At 34.1% G+C, this 19902-nt stretch overlaps 2 protein-coding genes and 1 pseudogene across 5 annotated transcripts; all 3 read right to left on the bottom strand.

The window, feature by feature from the left end:
- Window positions 1-373: 373 nt before the first annotated feature.
- On the bottom strand, window positions 374-8874 carry LOC114308495 (uncharacterized). Of its 3 annotated transcripts, none has more exons than XM_082877869.1 (3): window positions 8619-8874; window positions 7705-8514; window positions 374-846 (listed from the first exon to the last, which is right to left on the bottom strand). In XM_082877869.1, the coding sequence occupies exons 2-3, from the start codon at window positions 8420-8422 to the stop codon at window positions 743-745; spliced, it is 822 nt and encodes a 273-aa protein (XP_082733995.1). In that variant the 5' UTR covers window positions 8423-8514; window positions 8619-8874; the 3' UTR covers window positions 374-742. The 3 variants fall into 3 exon arrangements, with proteins under 3 accessions (XP_082733995.1, XP_028109896.2, XP_082733993.1); XM_028254095.2 differs by lacking the exon at window positions 374-846 and adding an exon at window positions 6445-6609 and having other exon boundaries at window positions 8619-8870; XM_082877867.1 differs by lacking the exons at window positions 374-846; window positions 8619-8874 and adding an exon at window positions 6445-6609 and having other exon boundaries at window positions 7705-8596.
- Window positions 8875-13102: 4228 nt separating this feature from the next.
- LOC114308445 (putative calcium-binding protein CML22) lies at window positions 13103-19160 on the bottom strand (annotated as a pseudogene). Its single transcript, XR_014336715.1, has 5 exons — window positions 19136-19160; window positions 18714-18953; window positions 18423-18620; window positions 18132-18311; window positions 13103-13373 (listed from the first exon to the last, which is right to left on the bottom strand). The product of XR_014336715.1 is annotated as a putative calcium-binding protein CML22 (transcript).
- Window positions 14012-16221, bottom strand: LOC114268596 (uncharacterized). The gene is made up of 5 exons (XM_082877051.1): window positions 15825-16221; window positions 15664-15744; window positions 15530-15584; window positions 14342-14460; window positions 14012-14235 (listed from the first exon to the last, which is right to left on the bottom strand). The coding sequence occupies exons 1-3, from the start codon at window positions 16218-16220 to the stop codon at window positions 15534-15536; spliced, it is 528 nt and encodes a 175-aa protein (XP_082733177.1). The 5' UTR covers window position 16221; the 3' UTR covers window positions 14012-14235; window positions 14342-14460; window positions 15530-15533.
- Window positions 19161-19902: the final 742 nt, after the last annotated feature.

Below are 19902 nucleotides of genomic sequence, written 5' to 3'. Positions count from 1 at the left end.
GGGCTAGGCCATTTTCACACCACTATGTTTACCTAACTCCGTTGACAAATGCATCTGTTTATCCAAAATTATCAAGCACAACTGCAAATACATTTGGTGTTGAGAGAAAAAGAAAAAGAGTAATCGCTAATATTAGAGTCTTTCTTTGTTTAAAGTATTTACAACTTTTCCTGGCGTGATTCTAATTTTAACCATGTATATCAACCATCAAATGTTGGATTTTATTTGCATTGCTACACCAAAAATGCATAATGTTTTTACATACTCGAGAACATACAACCAACACCCAAATGCAAAAATCAAAGCAATCTTTTACTTTCATGATTCTAAATATCATGCCACATATGTGATTATAGACAGACCTAGAACTGACGGGAAAGTACCAAATGATTCAAACATAAACTGCTGTTGTATAACATTTCTGATAATATTGATATGATTTTATTCAATGTGTGTAATGAAATTTAAGAAATTATAATGAATAAATAATAAATACTATCTGGTCATAACACACTGCCTTTTTACGAACTTCATACAAAAAATTGAACCGGTGCCATCCATGAAGGCCTATTTGTCAAGTGGTATCCCTACATTGGTACTGTGTAGAAGGGATTTACAACACTAATGAGAGAAAACTAGAAACTACATACCTCTTATCCACTTGTTGCAGCAATTCTAGGATCCCAAGAATATGATCCAGTGAACTGCATACTTCAGAGGACTTCGATGATGATGTCTTTTGTTAGAGAGGATCCCACATTCCTGTTAAAATGAATGCAGCAGATCTGTAGATGACGCAAATGTCTGAAGACAACCAATACGTTGAGCCCACCCAGATGACTAACCCTAAAGGAGTAACAAATACAAGGTAATTAACCCCAACTTTTTAAATTAAAATAATAATTTCCAAGCAGATGAAAATATTCAAGCATTCAAATACTTTTTAAGACTTGCAAATTATGAGGAAAAAGGAATCAAATGGAATTTTACTTTTTCTTTGTTTGGCTGCATTGGAAAATTGTGCAGGACAATATTTTGAGGGAGTTTTCTTGTTTTAAAGTAACCCAGTTTTCATTATAAAACAGTAAGGAAAATGGGAAACATGACTAACCACCAAAGGAGGACAATCACATTTCTAATAAATGGATTCTTTATGTTTTTACTTTTTCTTCCTCTTTTTCCCTCTTCATTTCCTTTCCCTTTCTTTTTCGTTTTACCTCACTGTTCCAGGGAACCAAAAAGAGCCTATATGTATCTATGAAACAACAAAATCCATACTTTATGAGTGTTTGTGAACTCCTAAAGGTACACTTTGACAGCACCTTTTCTTTGACATTACCTAATAACCAAGGTTTTAAGTAAAGGTGGCAGCTACCAGAATGGTAGCGATAGCATTGATGCGACTGCGGAAAGTAACAGCCGTAGCATAATAATTGTGGCAGTCGACCAAAGCCATAAATTTTTTGATTCTTCGCACACCTTCAGGAAAACATACTAACAAACATGTTTTCATTTCAAATCACATTTTCGTGTGTTTTGTTTAGTTTTTAAATATGATCCAATATGGTACTAATTTTTATGGAAGGTTTAAGTCACTATAGGGATTTTTCCTATTGTTGGATGTATTTAATTTTCTTTACTTTACTAATTATACTTGTAGATAACTTCCCACTTGTTAAGAAGAAAAAAATGAAACATGTTTAATATTAAAAATGATAATCTCATAAACATAAGTTCATACATAATACAAAATATCAACATACTAATGTAAAAGTACTTAACATGATATACAAATTTTGTTCAATAAATTTGACCCAAGAGCAAATATGGATATAATATATTAATATTCAAAGAATCAAGTGAGAAATTAATGAAAGTTTGGAGAGAGAGAGAGAGAGAGAGAGAGAGAGAGAGAGAGAGAGAAGTAAGCTCATTTAACTTTGATAGCAACTCAAGTCTTGTAAAACTTGAATATTGGACATTCAAAACGCGCAGCTCTAAGATTTTTGCATAAGTTCTCTATCCTTTTTGCGAGATTTTAACAACTAGACAAAAATGGCCTTATATACAAAATCTATAAAATAAAATAAAATAAATAATAAAAAATAGAAGCATATGATCGTAATGGCGGCAAAGGTCACATGAATAAATTTGATCAAAGAGCAAATATAGACATAATATAAGTTAATATTCAAAGAATCAAATGAGATTAATGAAAGCTTTTCAACAAAAAGGTAATGAAGTTTGGAGAGAGAGAGAGAGAAGTAAGCTCATTTAACTTCAATGTCAACTCAAGTCTTGTAGAACTTGAAGATTGGACATTCAAAACTTGTAGATCTAAGATTTTCACATAAGTTCTATATTCTTTTTGTGCGATTTTAACAACTAGAAAAACGGGAAATGAGAAAAATGGCCCTATATACAAAATCTATAAAAATAAAATAAATATAAAAAAAAAATAGAAGCGTAATGATTATAATGGCAGCAACGAAATTGTAACGGCACTGTAATGGCCATTACGACCTTCACGCAACAGTGGCAACCATTACGGATGTGAATTTTGTCACACCACCATAGCGGCCGTAACAGTGGCAGTAACAGTCATGGAAGCTTTTTAAAACAATGCTAATAACAGAAATTCTGGTAGCCAACAATAGTTAATCAGGGAACATAAAGAGTGCCAGAAGAACCTTTAGGAACAAAAACTGAAGGGAAGAACTAGTTGGTGGAGATATAAAGAGAGCCTTCAAAAGCAAAGAGGAGGTATCTAACATTGACTCGCTAGCCGTTATACTTGGTTGTAGAGTTTTACTACGTAATCCAATCAACATTACTTTATCTAGTTTTCCTACACATTTTATGTCCTCGTATGCTATTACTATCACTGGTGCTAAGATAGTGTTTGGTTCACTAGAATGAAGTCGAACAGAATAATCATTCTATCAAAATATCCATTCACATATTCGGTTGACTGAAAAACATAATGAAATATGCATTGCAACTGAAATCATCAATCACCATTGTAAGAAAATGATCATTCCATAGGGGAGCTTAAAGAATGACCAGTCCGTTTCATTCCATCTCTTTCCAATGAACCAAATAGAGTGAGATTAGAAAAGCAATGGAGCAATTTTTTGTAGGGTAGAATGGAGGAGGAATTCAAGTAACCATTTGGTAGACTAGGACTCAATTTGTACTCCTATTATAGGATAGGGACTTGGTATCAAGAAGTTAGAAATGCTTAATCAAGCTTTATTGGGGAAGCGGAGGAAAAGTTTTGTGGGTGTGAGGGATATATGATGAAGAATGGTAGTAGCTCTGAAGTATGGGTGTGATTTAGGGGATTGGAACCCTCTAGAAGTATCTATTTCTTATGGCATATTTGGAAAGGTGTTAGAAAGGAGTGGGAATAAGTTTGCGGTGAATATTAGTATGGTGGCGGAAGAGGGGAGAAGGGTGAAGTTTTGGTCTTCAAAAGAGTAAGCATTGTAACTTTGTGCACTTAGGTTGTGTTTGGACAATGGCTTTGGATAGGTCTTTGGAAAGGAAAAGGTGAAGGAAATTTGCATGAAATATAAGACAATTTTTTTCTCATTTTTCCTTTCTCTTTCCAAATCCCTACCCAAATGCATAATCCAAACACAGCCTTACTGTTTGCTATAGATGAAGATAATGATGAAAGAGAAATCTAACATCAAACCTTAGAGGATGGCAGGGGCAAAAAAGCTTCACACGAGGCCTTTCTAGGTTCTGTTAGCTGTCAAATCTCTCGAAGCTGTTATGCTATATCTTCTACAAGTTGCAGTTGAAAATTTTCCCTTTCCCGATAGTCCACAGAGAAGTTGAGCTTCTGTCTTCATTCCTGCACAATGCTTAACCTCTCTCCGATTCACTCAACTTCCATGTCTATTTTCAATCTTTCATTGTCAATTGCTGACATCAAATTTTCCTGCAGATCAAAAACTATAGATTTCTCTACATCTCCTTGCTTGAAAATCAGCTTCTTCATTCCATCCGGAAATTCATAATTCCTCTCCAAGGGCAAGGGTGTACAGTTTTGCTTATCAATAGACAATACCTCATTAACTGAACTTTTATCCTTTACAATTTCCTTCTTGTCAATGGATTCACTAAGCCATTGGAGCATCAGCCTGTTCTCTCTGTGTGTTCACCATACACTGAATGTCATCTTGTAACTGTTAATTTCCAATGTGAATCATCCGCCTATAAGCTTCAACTTCCCTTTCCAAGAAATGCTTCTCTTTCTGTCTGCTCACCAGAATTTCTTTAAGGATGTTCATTTCTTCAGCATCATAAGCAGATTTTTCTTCTATTATCCTCTGGTATTGCCAAGCCTCCATTTCTATGGATGCCTTCTCATCTTGTATACGCAGTATCATAGCCATGACCTCATCTGCGGCTGTAGCAGCAGCACTTCTCTCATTCTCAAGCTCAAGGTAAAGAGCAGCATGAGCAGCATGCTCTTCTTCAAGTGCCTGTTCTATAGCGATCCCGGGTTTACCCTTGTTGTACAGTGATCCGGACATGTGTCCGTGGATGTTGGTAGTTGTTTATTATCTTGTTTACATCCTTTCTTACTTTGTATTTGAGTTATAGGATGTGTTGGGCGGGTTTGTTACAGGTTGGTTGAGTTTAGAAACCAAAACTAGTTGCCCAGATTTTGGCCTGTACGCTCGAGCGGGGGTTTGGGCGCTCGAGCGGGGAATACACCCATCCAGTTTTTCCTGTGCAGTGTTGTACGCTCAAGCGTGGGATTGGCCGCTCGAGCAGGAGTCTGTGAGTGACGCTCGAGCGGGGTGTTTTACGCTCGAGCGGAAGACTGGGTTTAAGTTTCGAAGTTGTGACTTTTCAAATCACTTTTTCACTTTCTCTTCTCTCTCTTACTTTCCAAAATCACCATTGTTGAGCCTCTCATTCTAGACTCTACATTCTCTCTAGGTTTTGATCTAGTAGGAGTGATTTGCTCACCTTTGGCCTTTACAAAAAGGTTGTTGATCGTTGAGGGCTTCATTTTAATCTGAAAATCTCGGGTTTTGGAGCACGTTGGGTTTTGTCGTCTTCTCCTTTGGGACTCCGAATTTGAGGTAGGGATATCCTACTCCTCTCTATGGGTTTTGTCTTTAAATTTTGGTATTTTGAGATGTTGGGCTTGGTTTGGTAATTTTGTGAAAGTTTGGGACTTTTGTGTAATTTTACAAAAGTTGGGGTTTTATTCATAATAAACCTAGATGCATGTTTGGCATGGAGAAATGGAATTGATGTTGAATCATTGATGAAAATGGGACCTAAGGGTTGAAATGGTAATTATGGAAAATGGCCTAATTACATTGTTTAATTAATTGGGATAATTAATGGTGAGAAATGAGGAAATGAAATGTTGATTGAATATCCATTGTGCATTTATTTTCTGTTTAGAAATAACTGCTTTGGGCTATCGGTGGAGGATAGTCATGATTGTTGTAGACAATGCATGATGATTAGGTAAACTGAAACTAATCAATGAAATGTGTCATGGAACTTGACGGTTGATAGAATACATTAACTGTATGTATTGAGTGATTGTATATAGAACCATTGTGTTTGTATACGTTATGTGTAGAGGAGGAGATAGGGGATGTACTCCGCGGTTTAGGGGAAGATAGGGGATGTACCTCTAAATCGGATAAGTATTGGGAGAAGATAGGGGATGAATTCCGTAGACACAGCTCATATGCTTGTCTAGAAAAGTGAAGATAGAGCTCATATGCTTATCTTTGTGAAGTGTAGATACAGCTTTTATGCTTATCTGTGGATATTGTTGTTATACATATCTGTTGTAGAATGTGGATATAGCATATTTGCTTATCTGAGAATGTGGATATTGTTGTTATACATATCTGTTGAGCATGTGGGTAGTGCTTATATGCCTATCTGTTGAAAAAGGGAAAAATGAAAAGTAACTTAGACTCATAAGTTGTATGACATAAATATGTGATTTATGTGGATGTATCAGTGTTGACCATCTATCAATTGCTAATATTTTAGTCATTGTCCATGGTTGGTTTAGTGTATTTCTACTGGGCTGTGGCTCACCCTATATGGGAATATCATTTTCAGGTGCAGGAAGCATGCCACCTCCAAGGACATAGCTGGGAGGCTAGTGGCGGACATACTTTTGTCGCTTAACTTTTGATGTATTACATGTAACTTCAAGCCAAGGGCTTAATGTGTAAACGAGTTAGTACTCTTTGTTGTAACCAAGTGTTAACTTGGAAAGCTGTAAGCCCGTAGGGCATTTTGTTATGATGTTAACATGTAATACATATGTAATGGAACTCTAATGAATAAAAGAGTGTGGTTAGTTGATATGTAAATGCATGTCTTATCTGATGGGTTTATTGTTGTTATTTTGAGGGCGTTACATGTTCCAAGATTCTGATCGCATTTTTCTCATTACCTTCATAACCCAGTTCCTTCTGCACATTACCCTTTATCTCTTCATAGGATGATTCACTTCTCTCAGTTTCTTTTCATGAAGAGTTTCATCCAACTGAAAGCCATGTGAAGCTCTATCCCCAAAATTCTTAACAACTGGAGCATCCTCATCATCTAAATCACATACCACACACAATAAAATTGCCATGCATCGTATTAGTAATAACCTAAGCATGGATCTATGAATGCTTCCATTTATGTTGTGTAAGATTCCATGTAAAATCTGATACACCAAGCAAGAAGTCATGGCAACATATGCCAAGACATTGTCTAGAAATGGGTGAAAAGCTCATGCCCTGAGGGCACAAGCAATAATTCTTGAGGTTTAAACATTCAAGCTTACAGATTAAAGTGCTAATTGAAAAAGAGACATAAAAATTGTACTTTCCATATATGTATTGGTGGTATGGTAGTCCATTTGTTTAAAACCAGAACAACCTCTTCATTTCTTTTTCTTTTTCTTTTTCTTTTTCTTTTTCTTTTTCATTTTTTTAAATGCATTTTGATCACCTGAATGGTTCCTAAGGGGTGAGTTTAACCAATATCAAAAATTAAAATAATTCCCTTACAAGCCATCTTACACACACACACACTCACATATATGAATAATTTTGATCATCTGAAGGGCTCTGTACTTTTCCAGTTTTTCTGTTCTTTGCTTTAAGGATTTTAAAATATAACTCCTTCAAAAGCTTTTAATATGTGTATATGGGACCTCCAAGTCTGTCCTTGAAAACCCCAGGAAAATTTACAAATCCTTTTTTTAAAACTAACCAAAGAATTTCAAAACCAGGGAATTTCACATCCCTTTATGGTTTAAAATCTCTTCTCATCTCTTTGCCAAATATGGCCAAGATATTTTAAAAAATCTGTAAGACATAATTTCACTCTTCACTCGTATACAGGATATATGCATTGTCAGTGGAAATTGTGACTTTTCATGCATGGCATATACAGGGAACAATTTTTGTAAGTTAGTGCACATACAACACTAAGCTTGTTCAATTTCTTTATTCAGCTGTAAGATTATAGCACAACTTCTGTTGATTTTAAAAATGTGAAAATGCATACACATACACATGAGTCCACAAAATGAAACACAAAAGCCTCTCTTCTGTTTTTTCTTTTCCTTTTTAGTTAAGGTGCAAAGTTTCGGATGAAATAAAGAAAACGGATAGAATACAAACCAAGATCAAAATCAACACTCACAATTAAAGTGATTAGCATCAGCTCCAGAATTGACAGGCAGTGAACTGCATTCAATCTCATTATTCCCTTTACGATTGATGTTAGAACGTGACCGATCATCTGCAAATGAAGGGTCAAACAACACAGGCGAAACTTTTGCATAATCGGCAAGACCTTTTCGGCATCGCCTAAGACCATTCCTTGGCCTCTGATTTACAATCCCCTTACCCTTGAGATCAAACCTTCCCTTCTTGACATGAACTGATGAATTCACTACATCAAACACCCTAACCGAATCATTCCTCAAAATCAAGTCCCTTTCAACCACATTTTGCAACTTCCTAGCACCCGATATTGAGCTACAAGACGCTTTGCCTTCCATTTCAACAAACCCATCAACACAATTGTTTTGATCTCTAATTAACTTCAAATTCATTTGGCAATCTCGGTTTTTCTCCCAAATTGAATCAAAGGGAAACTTTGTGTTCACAGACAGTTGAACAGAAGAGACTGTCTCAATTGGGCAATCAATTAACAGCCTCTTCAAGCAGTAATTGCTATTGGAGGTACCAAATAGGCCATTACAAGGACATGGTAAGAAAAGCCCCAAAAAACCCAGAAATTTGGAGGCGAAAAATGCAAGAGTGGATGCACAGAGTAAGAGATAAGCAATAGCAAGATCAAGAAAATCACCCACTAACCCACTAAATGTCCATGAATGAACAGCCTGGCATGCCATTTGGGTTCTGCAAAATCACTTTTTACTTCTTTATTTAAGATTCAAAACGAGCACACCACAATCCTATACCCTTGTTTGTTTCCAGAAAAAAACTGAGGGAAAAAAATAAAAAAATCAATACACAACTTGTTGGCCAATAAGGAAGATAATAAAAGATGAGAGAGAGAGAGAGAGAGAGAGAGAGAGAGAGAGTTACCAAGAAGAAAGAAAAGGACAGGGAATGAGATTCACAGTGAGAAGCTTCCTTTTCTTGTTGTTGGTTGGTTGGTTGGTTGTTTGTTTTGATTTTTCAAAACCCTAACGTTCAATTCTACTAGTGAGTATGAAAATAGGTCCAAGAACATTACAAAAGAGAAAAGCAAAGATATGTACAAGGGTTATTGTTGTTGGTTTGCTCACATGGAAGTGCGTGCGCTTTTGTTTTGTATTTTCCACGTAGATACCTGTCCCTTACCCCCCAAATATTTGCCTCCTTTGATAATTAGCTATTTTAGTTGAGTTTTTAAAATTTTTTTAATACAAACTTCATTTTATTTTTGTAATTTTGATTATATACGATTTATTTTTTTAATGTTTAAAAATGATCACATAATTTTTTTGTGATTTGTAAACTAAAATATACTGTTAGGGCTATTAACAATTTAATAAAAAAAATTAAAATATTCTTTTTTTTTTTTCATTTATTTGGGAAGTAATGCACTTTAACCCTATATACTTTATTTTATACGCGATTTACTCCCTTAAAATTAAAAAAAAAAATGAGCATATAACCCTTTATATTTATTACCTATTTCACACCTGCTGTTAAGTTGAACAAAATATTCAATGATATTTAAAATTCAATCCACAAATTACATAGTAATTACGAAAGCCGAACTCAACAACCCGTTAGAAGTAGGTTCGGCTTGCCTCTTTCTATGTTATTCTTAAAGCGCTAACGCGCCCCTACAATCAAACAAACAAAGAAGTTGGTAGCAATATAACTACCTCTAAACTACTAGTGACAGTCATTTACAATAATTAGTCTACCTGAGCTACATTATAAAGAGGTGTTTAACACCATGTGCTCGTTGAACAATTTCGAAGTAGCAAGATGAGTGAATGACGGTGTTGTAAGTAGTAGTGAATACTCGTTACATGGAGACAAATCCCGTCTTGTTTACTCACTAGTAAGCAAAATCATAGATTTTGATCTTAGTTACGAATGTAGCTATTTCTAAATGTTAGGAAAGTAAATTACACATAACTCAAATTACAAAAGTTAAAATTAAACAAAATAATAATAATAATAATGTGACAATTTATAATACTTTTTTTACTATAAAACCAACTTTCAAAATGAATTTAGTTAATTCCACGTGTATCATGCCGTGTTGCCTATACTATACTATTATATAAAACAAGAATAATATTTGGGACCCCCTTTTGGGGAGACTCCCATTACTCCGACAATAATATGGACCAATGATGTATTTGTATTTAGTTATTTTTTTATTTTCTCTTTCTTACTTGGACCAATCACAAGTGAGTGGGGGTTGTGGGGGTGATGTTTTGTGAGCAAGGATCCTCTAGAGTGATTTTTCTCTAAAGTTTCCTAGAGTGTTACATTGTGTGGTTGAGATTTACTGGCAAGTCACATCAATTTTTCTGATGTGACTTGCCAGTAAATCTCAACCACACAATGTAGTACTCTAGGAAACTTTAGGAAAATTTCACTCTAGAGGATCCTTGGTAATGTTTTGTGGGGGTCTCAATCATTACTAATAAAACAAAGGACAACAAGGGGTTGAACCGTACTTACCAATTCAATGACACATAATTTGTAATTAATATTTTATTTTATTTTAACTTATTTAAATTTTATAGATATTGTGTTTTGAATATGTGTAAATTACATTGACATTTTTTGAGATTTCTATTATATAGATCTTATTTCATATTTAAAAAATTACATTTATCCTTCGTCAGATTAAAATGACATATTTGCCCCTTAACCTTTATACATATTAAATAATAAAATAATATTGATATTTTGTTTATGTCATTTCAAGAGAAATAACAAATCTTCTTTAGTTTAACTCATACAAAAAATTGAATTTTTTTATTTTTTATTTTTTTTAACAGAATATTTTATTTAATATTTTAAGCAATTTTTATTTTTATTTTTTAAATACACCTAATCTAGATATACTTAAGAAAAAAATATTTTTTTGATTTTTTAAATTCACTAAATACAAAAAAAAAAATCAATAATATTGTAACAAATGTGAATGACGGTGTTTGGTAATACTGTAATAAATGTGGGTGAATAGACGAGAAAGAAAAATGATTGTACAAATAAAAATTAAAAATTTTATTCATATATAAAATTTTATATAAAAAATAACATAAAAATATTGTGATAGTTATGTTGTTGTAAATATAAATCATGTTTATAGTGTTTTGTTTTAAAGTGAATAGACGAGAAAGAAAAATGATTGTACAAATAAAAATTAAAAATTTTATTCATATATAAAATTTTATATAAAAAATAACATAAAAATATTGTGATAGTTATGTTGTTGTAAATATAAATCATGTTTATAGTGTTTTGTTTTAAAGTGAAAGGTCACCATTAAACTATATTATTGTGTTTGAAAATTTTATATAAAATTTATGTTTATATATCAACATTCAATAAGAATATGTTTAGATAGAATTTAATGATGAAAAGTGTAAAATATAGTTATGATAATAGAAAGAAGAAATGGTAAAAAAAAAATGACAAAATGGTCATTCAGAAAATCTTAGAGCATGACATCAGCAATTTAAGAGATAATTTGTAATACGATTATAAATCTCAAAGAAAGAAATGTAATGTTTTAAACGTAAGAAGAATCTGTATTAAACAGAAATCTCAGATAATGCCAGTGTAATTTACCCTTTGAATAATAATGGTTACTCGTGTCCGTCATGAACATGTGATGTTGCTGGCTTTGAGAACCTCTAAATAAATTTTTTTTTTTTTTTTTTGATCTGATTTCTCTCTAGTCCTAAATCGAATTGGAGGGTACTGTTAGACCATGGAGCCCACCACGAATTCCATTTTAATAATCCAAATCATTCAATTTATTACTTATCGAGTACTATATACTTGTAAAAACATCACTTTAAAATCATCGAGATAATGGAATGGTTTATGTTACGGGGATGCTGTTATAGAATAGGTTATGTTACTGTGCTTTTTTCCAACGACTTTGCTAATGGATTTGGACTGAGAGACCACACTGAAACTCACTTGAAGATGCAGGGTCTGTGCTTAAATGGAAATTGTATGGTTCGGAATTTCATACCCAAACATGTTGATTTTGTTCAGTGTCCAGCTGAATAAAATGAATTTGTTTAAATTTCAAAGTCTGAACAGTAATGGCGTTAAACAGGTTCAATATTCATTTTCACGTAAAATAAAAGATAGAAATCAAGAATTATACTTTGATATTTATGTGAATACTTACCTTTTTTTTGATGGGTTGTTTCAAAAAACAGTTTTTATTATTAATTGTTTGATTTTGTTCAAATTTTCTTTTATTCGCAAGGATAAGAAACAATGATGTGATGATAATGGTGAGTTCGGTGGGGTGGTTTGGAATTTTGGAGTGAGAGAGAAAAAGAAGAGAAAATAATTGAAATTTGGTACAAAAGATAAAGAATACGTATATATGATTAAAGTATACCATGAGAAAAAAAAAAAAATTATTTTAGAATTTAATATGTGTTGTCCTTATGAGTAAATTTACATTATGATACATTAGTAAGAATTAAAATTACAAAATATTAAATTAATTAGATGTACTTAATGATTTTTGGGGTATAAATAGAATGCCCTCACATAAATGTGTCACTCATTCATTTGAATCCATGACTTGCTGAAATTTATTTTTTGGGCATGAATAAATTCCAATGTGTTCATCCTTGTTCGTACACAAGTGAAAATTTTGGGAATTTAAGTTAGGTTGTGTAGGTTTTCATTGCTCTATTGAAAAAGTCTTCCATGATTGATACAGTCCTGACCTCTTCCCTATATGCAACACAACCGCCATTCATACAGAATGACAACCACCACTAGCCAACTTCATTACTGACCTGAACAACCATTTTAACCTAACCTTCTGTTTAATTTTTAAAAAAAATATTTTTGGGTATTTTTTTGACATCTAGTACATTGAAAATGAAATTCAATGACAACGTTAATGATGTAATTTTCGAATAGAACAGCTTGCTATGATACATTTCGAGTCGTGTTACAGATGTCACTTTTCTAAAGATAATATTTGCTCCCACCAGTTGGTGTGCACCGAATTTCCAGTAAAATCACCTTCAAGATACAATGAAGTTGATCTTAGAATCTTCTGTTTGTATTTTCACAAATGAAGATAGATTAAAATACCTTCGTATACCAGAGAACCGGGGACAATAGTTTCTATTGGAAAATATTTTGTGTCTATTCTCTAACAATATCAACCGCCCCCGAGGAAGAGAGAGCTAAAAAGGAACAGAGAAAATGCAACTAACACTCAGCAAGACAGAAACAAGGATAGACCTCTTTTCAACTACATAGTGAAGCTCTTACTATACCCAAGTTTTGTCAAAATCCACCACAATATAACACTTTCATAAAATAGACACAGCAGGAACAACATATTTAGGAATAAAAAGAACCTACCATTAGTAAATTAAAACTATAAGTCACAGAAATTGTTTTGAATTCTACAGTAATATAGAGTATGAATGTTACAGTATCTGCACAACAGCATGTTTAAGTAATGTACTTTAGACAATTTATAGTTAATTTGACTCCATTTAACTTTCTGCCACAAGAATCTCATCATCAGCATCAATTCCAACCCAATTGATCAAAGCAAAGAGGAACTCTCTGAAGCTAACCTTCCCTTTCTTTCCCAGTCCATTTCTTCTGCATTCATACAAAGCAATCACTAAGATAAGGTAAAGTAACTTTAAGGCAATGCAACCACGGATTTACTACAAAGCAGAATGGAAAAAGATGTCGCACTGCTGGAAATCGGGCTTTTAGCGGCGTTTTAAAAACGCCGCGATATCTATCAAAAACGCCGTTAATTAATTTTGTGGCGTTTAGTACCAAACGTCGAAGCTGCGGCCGTCGCTGTAGCTTTGCGACGTTTTAAAAACGTCGTGATATTAGTATAGGAGGCGTTTTAAAAAACGCCGCAAAATATCCCACCATACACACGCTGACGTCACAAACGATATTTAGCGACGTTTTTGAAACGCCGTTGTATCTGTGTACAAAATATGCCCGTCACTATTGAAGGTTTAGAAGGCGTTTATATAAACGCCGTCATATCTTTTTTTTTTTTTTTTTTTTTTTTTTTTTTTTTTTGGGTGAGATTGTGCTAATTTTATTTGATTAAATTAAAAAGAATACCTGTAAGAAAATATTGAATTTGGTTTCTCATTCAATTAATAAAAAAATACTTGTAATAAAACTAACATACAAAATATTAACTCCCATTCAAATACCTGTAATAAAACTGACAGATAAAATAATAACTCCCATTCAAATAAGAAATAAAGCATTAATTCAGTTTCTCATTCAATTAATATCCAATCACCATTACCCACAAAATAACATATCCAAATCCAAAAATCATGTTTTAACATTGTCCATGTAGCTTTTGCCAGAAGGAAACAAACTGGGAGTGATTCCAGCTCTATGAAACATACTGGGTTGTCTCCTGTCCTTGAGTGATTCCAGCTCTATGAAACATACTGTCCATGTAGCTTTTCCCTATTGCCTGTTTGATAAAAGTGTCAAGTGAATCAATTGAATGTGCTCCAGATTAATATAAAAATGAATCAAAACCCCAGTCAAACTGCTAGAATGTGCTAGAACTACAATACCATATGCTTGTCAATAATTTCAAGGGCTTTCTCATAATTTCTCGGCAGCTTAACTCTTTCCCACAATTTGTTTGGCATATGAGCCCTTTCTATAGTTTTCATATATAAATAGAAGACTCCTGCAAAGCATCAAAAGATGAAATAATAATAATAAATAAGATGATTAGAGATATGCATTCAATTATGCGCAGACATTGACATCCCATCACATGTACAACACTAAGTCAAATAAATCACTAAAAAACCAGTTGTGAATGAACAATCAGATACGACACAACATACACTGCAGTTAACCCAAACATACGGTAGCAACTTAAGGTGTTATCCTTCCCAACTTTGAACAAACTTCTATAACGAGATCAAATTCCTGATGCTGAGTTACATATGCTCAAAGCATACATTACATGCATGCACTCATTTCGATTGATAATTCCTTGGTTTCTGTGTGGAAAGACTTCAAGCAAACAACTCCATGCCCTTCTAAAAAACTATTCTTCAAAAGTTTAACGGCCACTCAACATAGAATCATTTTTCAAGCAACTGAAAAATGAAAAACACTGTGCTCCCTTTTGCACAACAATGTTTTCTAGGGGCTTTTAGAATGAGTGCTTGTTTTACTCTGATGAATAGTAGCAGTGCGAAATCTTTCGTAAATGGTCATGAAGTAAAGACTAGAGAGTCCATGCAACCAAATTTTTCTAAAGCACATTGAGATTTGCTGTATTTCACCATCCCTCAGTACACAATTGAACATCTAAACTATAGCAACTAAAGCTGATTATTTTTTATTTTCTTTTTTCTAATTTTTTCCTTTAAATGAGAATTTGTTATAAGCAGCAGAAGCTGATTCTTTTCAAGATGGACAGAATGTATATGAGGCTGTTGAGTTGAGATCACTCCAATCAAGAAAAGTGCAACGTTGAGTAGTATTATACCACCATCGACAATTTAACGAAGAACATCCATTTAAAAAGATGAAAAGAACACATAAAAGCTACTTGAGACAGACAGATCACTGCAACATTCCTGTGTTATAATGGGCTCACTTCCTTTCTCATTAGTTCCAAAAGTGGTTTCTGCTTCAAGGTTTGTACTTCCAAAAGTAGCATTTCTTATGAGGAATGATTAGATGAACAAAGCATAGTTTAGTTCTTTCAAACCACGAACTAGTGATATTAGTACGTTTACCTTGTTAGTTCTTCTTCTTCTTCTTATTCTTCTTCTCTTTCTTTGAAAGGTGAACCTATATTTAATAAGAGCAAGTATTGTAATTAATAAGACATGTTATTTGTCAAAAAAGCTTTGATTAAATGATTGCTCACCTCTTGGGATGAAAATGCATGAGATTGTTGTTGATGTGACATTGGTCGAACAGTGGGATGACTACTAAGTGAATCCACAACCTATCATTCAATAAGAGACTTAAGTTGTATATTAAATCTAGGCAATTTAAAGTAATAACTAGTAAGACTAATTAAAATACCTGCTGCCTATGTAATGGGTTTGATGGTGCAACAACTGGATCAACGGGCACGCCTGCAGCTTGCAATTGAGATTCCAAAAACTGAATTCGTGACTGAAAATCTGTGCGTATAGCCTGAATTTGTTTCTCCATTACTTCATTCATCTTCGACTCAAACTGCATTTGATACCGATGAAGTTGCTCTTGAACTTGTTCCTGAACTTGAGTTTGGAAGAGACGATTCTGCTCTTGTGACCGCCTATATCCACCTCCAAAAACATCAGTGGGTGACGGTCCCAATCCAAACGTCCGAACACGGCCAGGCCGCTCTGGGCCCATAACTTGTGTGAAGATTTGCTCCTGTAATGCTGCAGGGTCAGTAGAAGATCCCTCCATGTGCTCTGCTAACTCATTCATTTGAGTCTGCAAGTTTGAATTCAATAATTAGCCTCCAATATAAATATAAATCATATTAAAAGTCCAAAGATAAAGTAGTATCACATACCATTACCTCATTAACTGAATCACTATTTGACATCCCATCTTTCATGTATGCGGCCATCCACACTTGTGACCGACTAGCAGGAACCCCATTATTCTTTTTTGTCTCCTATAAATGAAAGGCAACCAAAATCTTAAGATAAATAAGAAAATTAAATAATTAAGCAATTAAATATGTGAACAAGTTAAGTAAATAAAATAAACAAATAAGCAAATTAACTCATTGAACACTAAACACTTGGGTAGTCAATTACTATTTGACCATTGTTACTGTGACTATTCCATTCATTTCTTACTTGTCTAAACTTATTGATGAGCAAGGAAATACTGTTGTCTATTTGCTGTATGCTCATGCTAGAATATGTTCTATCATCAGGAAATCTGGTAAAAACATAGAGGAATTGAGAAAGGCAAGATGCTAAAGTAACTAAAATAGCAAATAAAAAATACATTGGTTAATTAAAACATATCTAAGGCACATAATTTCAAACCATTGAACAAGCTTATATCTCTATTTATTCGGTGTTTCTCAAAAAATAAATAAATAAAGAAGACAAATCAAGGAAGTTTCATCCCACAACCTATAAATTTTTTTTCTCATGTTGCTTAAATTTTTCTGACCAGGAGGTGGCTTGAAATCTACACAAAGAAAAATCTGTAAAGCATAGATCAAAAGATTGCATAGTACAGCCTACACCTTTTGTCCATAGCCTCAATAAACCAAATATCAAATATTTAAAATTCCTACAGTAAGAAATTATTTGACACCTCGACGACAAATTAACTAGCAAGAGAAGAATCCTCAATCTGTAAATTATGCTTCTTCTTAATTTATAATTTTCAGATCTCAAGAGTTGGGGAATAGCTTTACAATATCATTGATTCAATCATCTGCAAGTATGGTACAGAATTCAACAGAAAGAACCTCAAAACACAAGCATGGGAGAGAGAGAGAGAGAGAGAGGATGGTGCTTCACCATTCAGGAAGAAACCAGAAAAGCCTAAACAGAACATAACTTACTAGATTCTGCAGACATAGCTGATATAAGAGGACAATAAATTCCACTTGTAGGAACAGCTCTTGTCAAAAGATAAAATAAACCAGACAAACAACTAGGTGAACATACTTGGGAGTATGCATATTAGATACATTACCAACAATATTAGGTATAAGACTTGGATAACAACACGCAAGCGGACTGAAGAACTTGCATTTTTTTTTTAAAAGTCGGCCTCAAAGGAATGCAGGTAGTTGTCATATCATATGTTTACAATAAAAGGATTCATGAATTAAACAAAGTCAATTATTAACTAGACACCGCAAGGGGTAGTTCATTAATGTCATGCAACTTATAGAAGAGAACATTTAAAAATGAAGCACCAACATTCTATATTCAGCACAGTTATCTCTCAATTGCAAATTGTTCACAACACCTAATTACATAGCCACAAGGATCCATTTCCTCCAATGGTTCTATTTGAAGTAAATTATCATATTTAAGGCAATCACATTTTTTGTTCAGATCGGGGCTTCGATCTGAATCATTTTTGATTTAAGCTTCGATGGAGAGGGGTGAGAGAGAGAGACCTGTGCGCATGTATTGTAGGCTCTGATTCAAAATAAGGTTTTCACAGAAAGGGGCGCGTGTGGGTCACCACATTCGGAGGCGTTTTTAAACGCCTCCCATTATAAAACGGTGTCGTTTTGTTAAATAGAATAGGCGGCGTTTTATAAAACGCCGTTAAATAATCATAACAGTGACGTTTAAATAAACGTCGTTACAAAAACGCCACAAAATCCTCTTTTTCCTGTAGTGTCGGTGATACCAAATCGAGTCCTTGTAATGTGTGCTGGGGAAATCTCCAGAGGAGAATCCCCATTTAGTGCTTTGACCATGTCTTTCTTGTTCAGCTTTCCATCACCATTTTTGTCAAGAAACAAGAATGCTTCGATTATAGTATCAAACGTGGCTTCAAGCTGTGGCGATCCCATCTTCGATGTCTTAAAAAACATCCCCAGGATAAGAAAAATGAATTGGCAGTAAATGTTGACCTAAACAAGTGAACTTTGCAATTGAAAAAAAAAAATTTGTTATGGGTTAATGGTGTTTATAGTGTGAGGAGAGTTCGAGTGATCCATTAGGAGATAAATCAGACACAAAAGAACAATAAACTCTTTGAATTGTATCCCTTCACTCCCATCTACGTCGCACGAGTGAAAAAGATGATCAATTTCCTTCTCTGTAAGATGGAGTTGCAATTTCTGTAAGCATTTCTTGAGTTCCTCAAGGTCAATAGTTCCATTAGAATCTTCATCTGTTTAGAGTTAACAGAGAGATTGATCAGTTTGTAACATTGCTCCATAAAAATATTTTTCTTTGTAAGAAAAGCAACCTTGTTGAAACTCACCGCACTGTTCAAAGACACCTCGGATGTCTTTCAATCCCTCTTTGATCTGAGGGAACCTCATGATTATGCCATTGATTGATCTGAAATTTTTATTTCCAGATGGACTTCTCTTAACTTCCATCATTTTCTTTTCAAGCTTAGTGTCTAACCTCTTATACTTGTTTAGCGAATTATGACAGCAGAGCATACCTCCTACTTTGTTGGACAATGACTTCAGAGAAGGGCTAGTGTGAGACGGGCCTTAAGAACAAAAAACCCAACAAGCAAACTGAATTTAAGCACAATAAGCAAGATCAAATTTGGACTGTGATTTGTTTTCACACTAACAAGCAGCATGAAACAATTTGTCTGGTCTTATAATGGGCTAAGACTGCATACATATTTCCCTTAAAGTGGGAAAAACAAATGCATCCTAAAAGTACCTAGGCGGCAATGCTCAGCACCCATATGTCATTCCAACCAAAGCGGCAATATATGTCATCTATCAGAGCAACAACAAAAAGCTTCCACTCCTTAGCTCAAAGAGAATGGAAGATGAGAGGCAAAGGAAGAGGGTAAAAATTGGCTCAAATGAACATAGAGCCCACCTTGCCCTACATGGTATGATCTTATTGGTTAGGTCTGGCTAGCATGTGTCGCGTGGCATGAAACTAAATCACAAGTATGACTAAAGGAGAATAATTTATTTACTTTTAGAAGGGATATTCCAAAGAATATTCTAAGAAGCATCTAGACATACTTGATTACTAAGAAAAGTTCTAGAATACATACACCTACCTCCATAGGTTAAGGCAAGCCATCATTCATTATACACTCTTTACTCTAGGAATATCCATTGATCCCTTCTTGAGGATCGTGGATTGACTTGAGTATCGAAGTGCTCCCGGCCGACCAACGGTTAGGCACTAACAATGGTTTTTTTTGTTGATTACGAACACATGGTGGTCGGTCATCATTTCCGTTGGCTTCTCATCAAGTAGGCTATGATTTGTTACCCCTACAGGTGCCACATGGACATTATATGAAAAAGGAAAAACTTTATTTGATATTTTCCCAAATAACTAGGAAGTGTAGCATATTAGTGAAGAAGATGGAAAAAAGAATGCCAATCCAACTTTGATCAGATCAATCAAGTACCCAAAATCCTATTACATGATGAAACACATTGATAAAAGTGTAAAAATCATTT

The sequence above is a fragment of the Camellia sinensis genome, chromosome 7 (assembly GCF_055761805.1).
Source record: "Camellia sinensis isolate YWXY chromosome 7, ASM5576180v1, whole genome shotgun sequence".
NCBI classification, from domain to species: Eukaryota; Viridiplantae; Streptophyta; class Magnoliopsida; order Ericales; family Theaceae; genus Camellia; species Camellia sinensis.
This window is presented reverse-complemented; position numbering and strand designations above follow the sequence as displayed.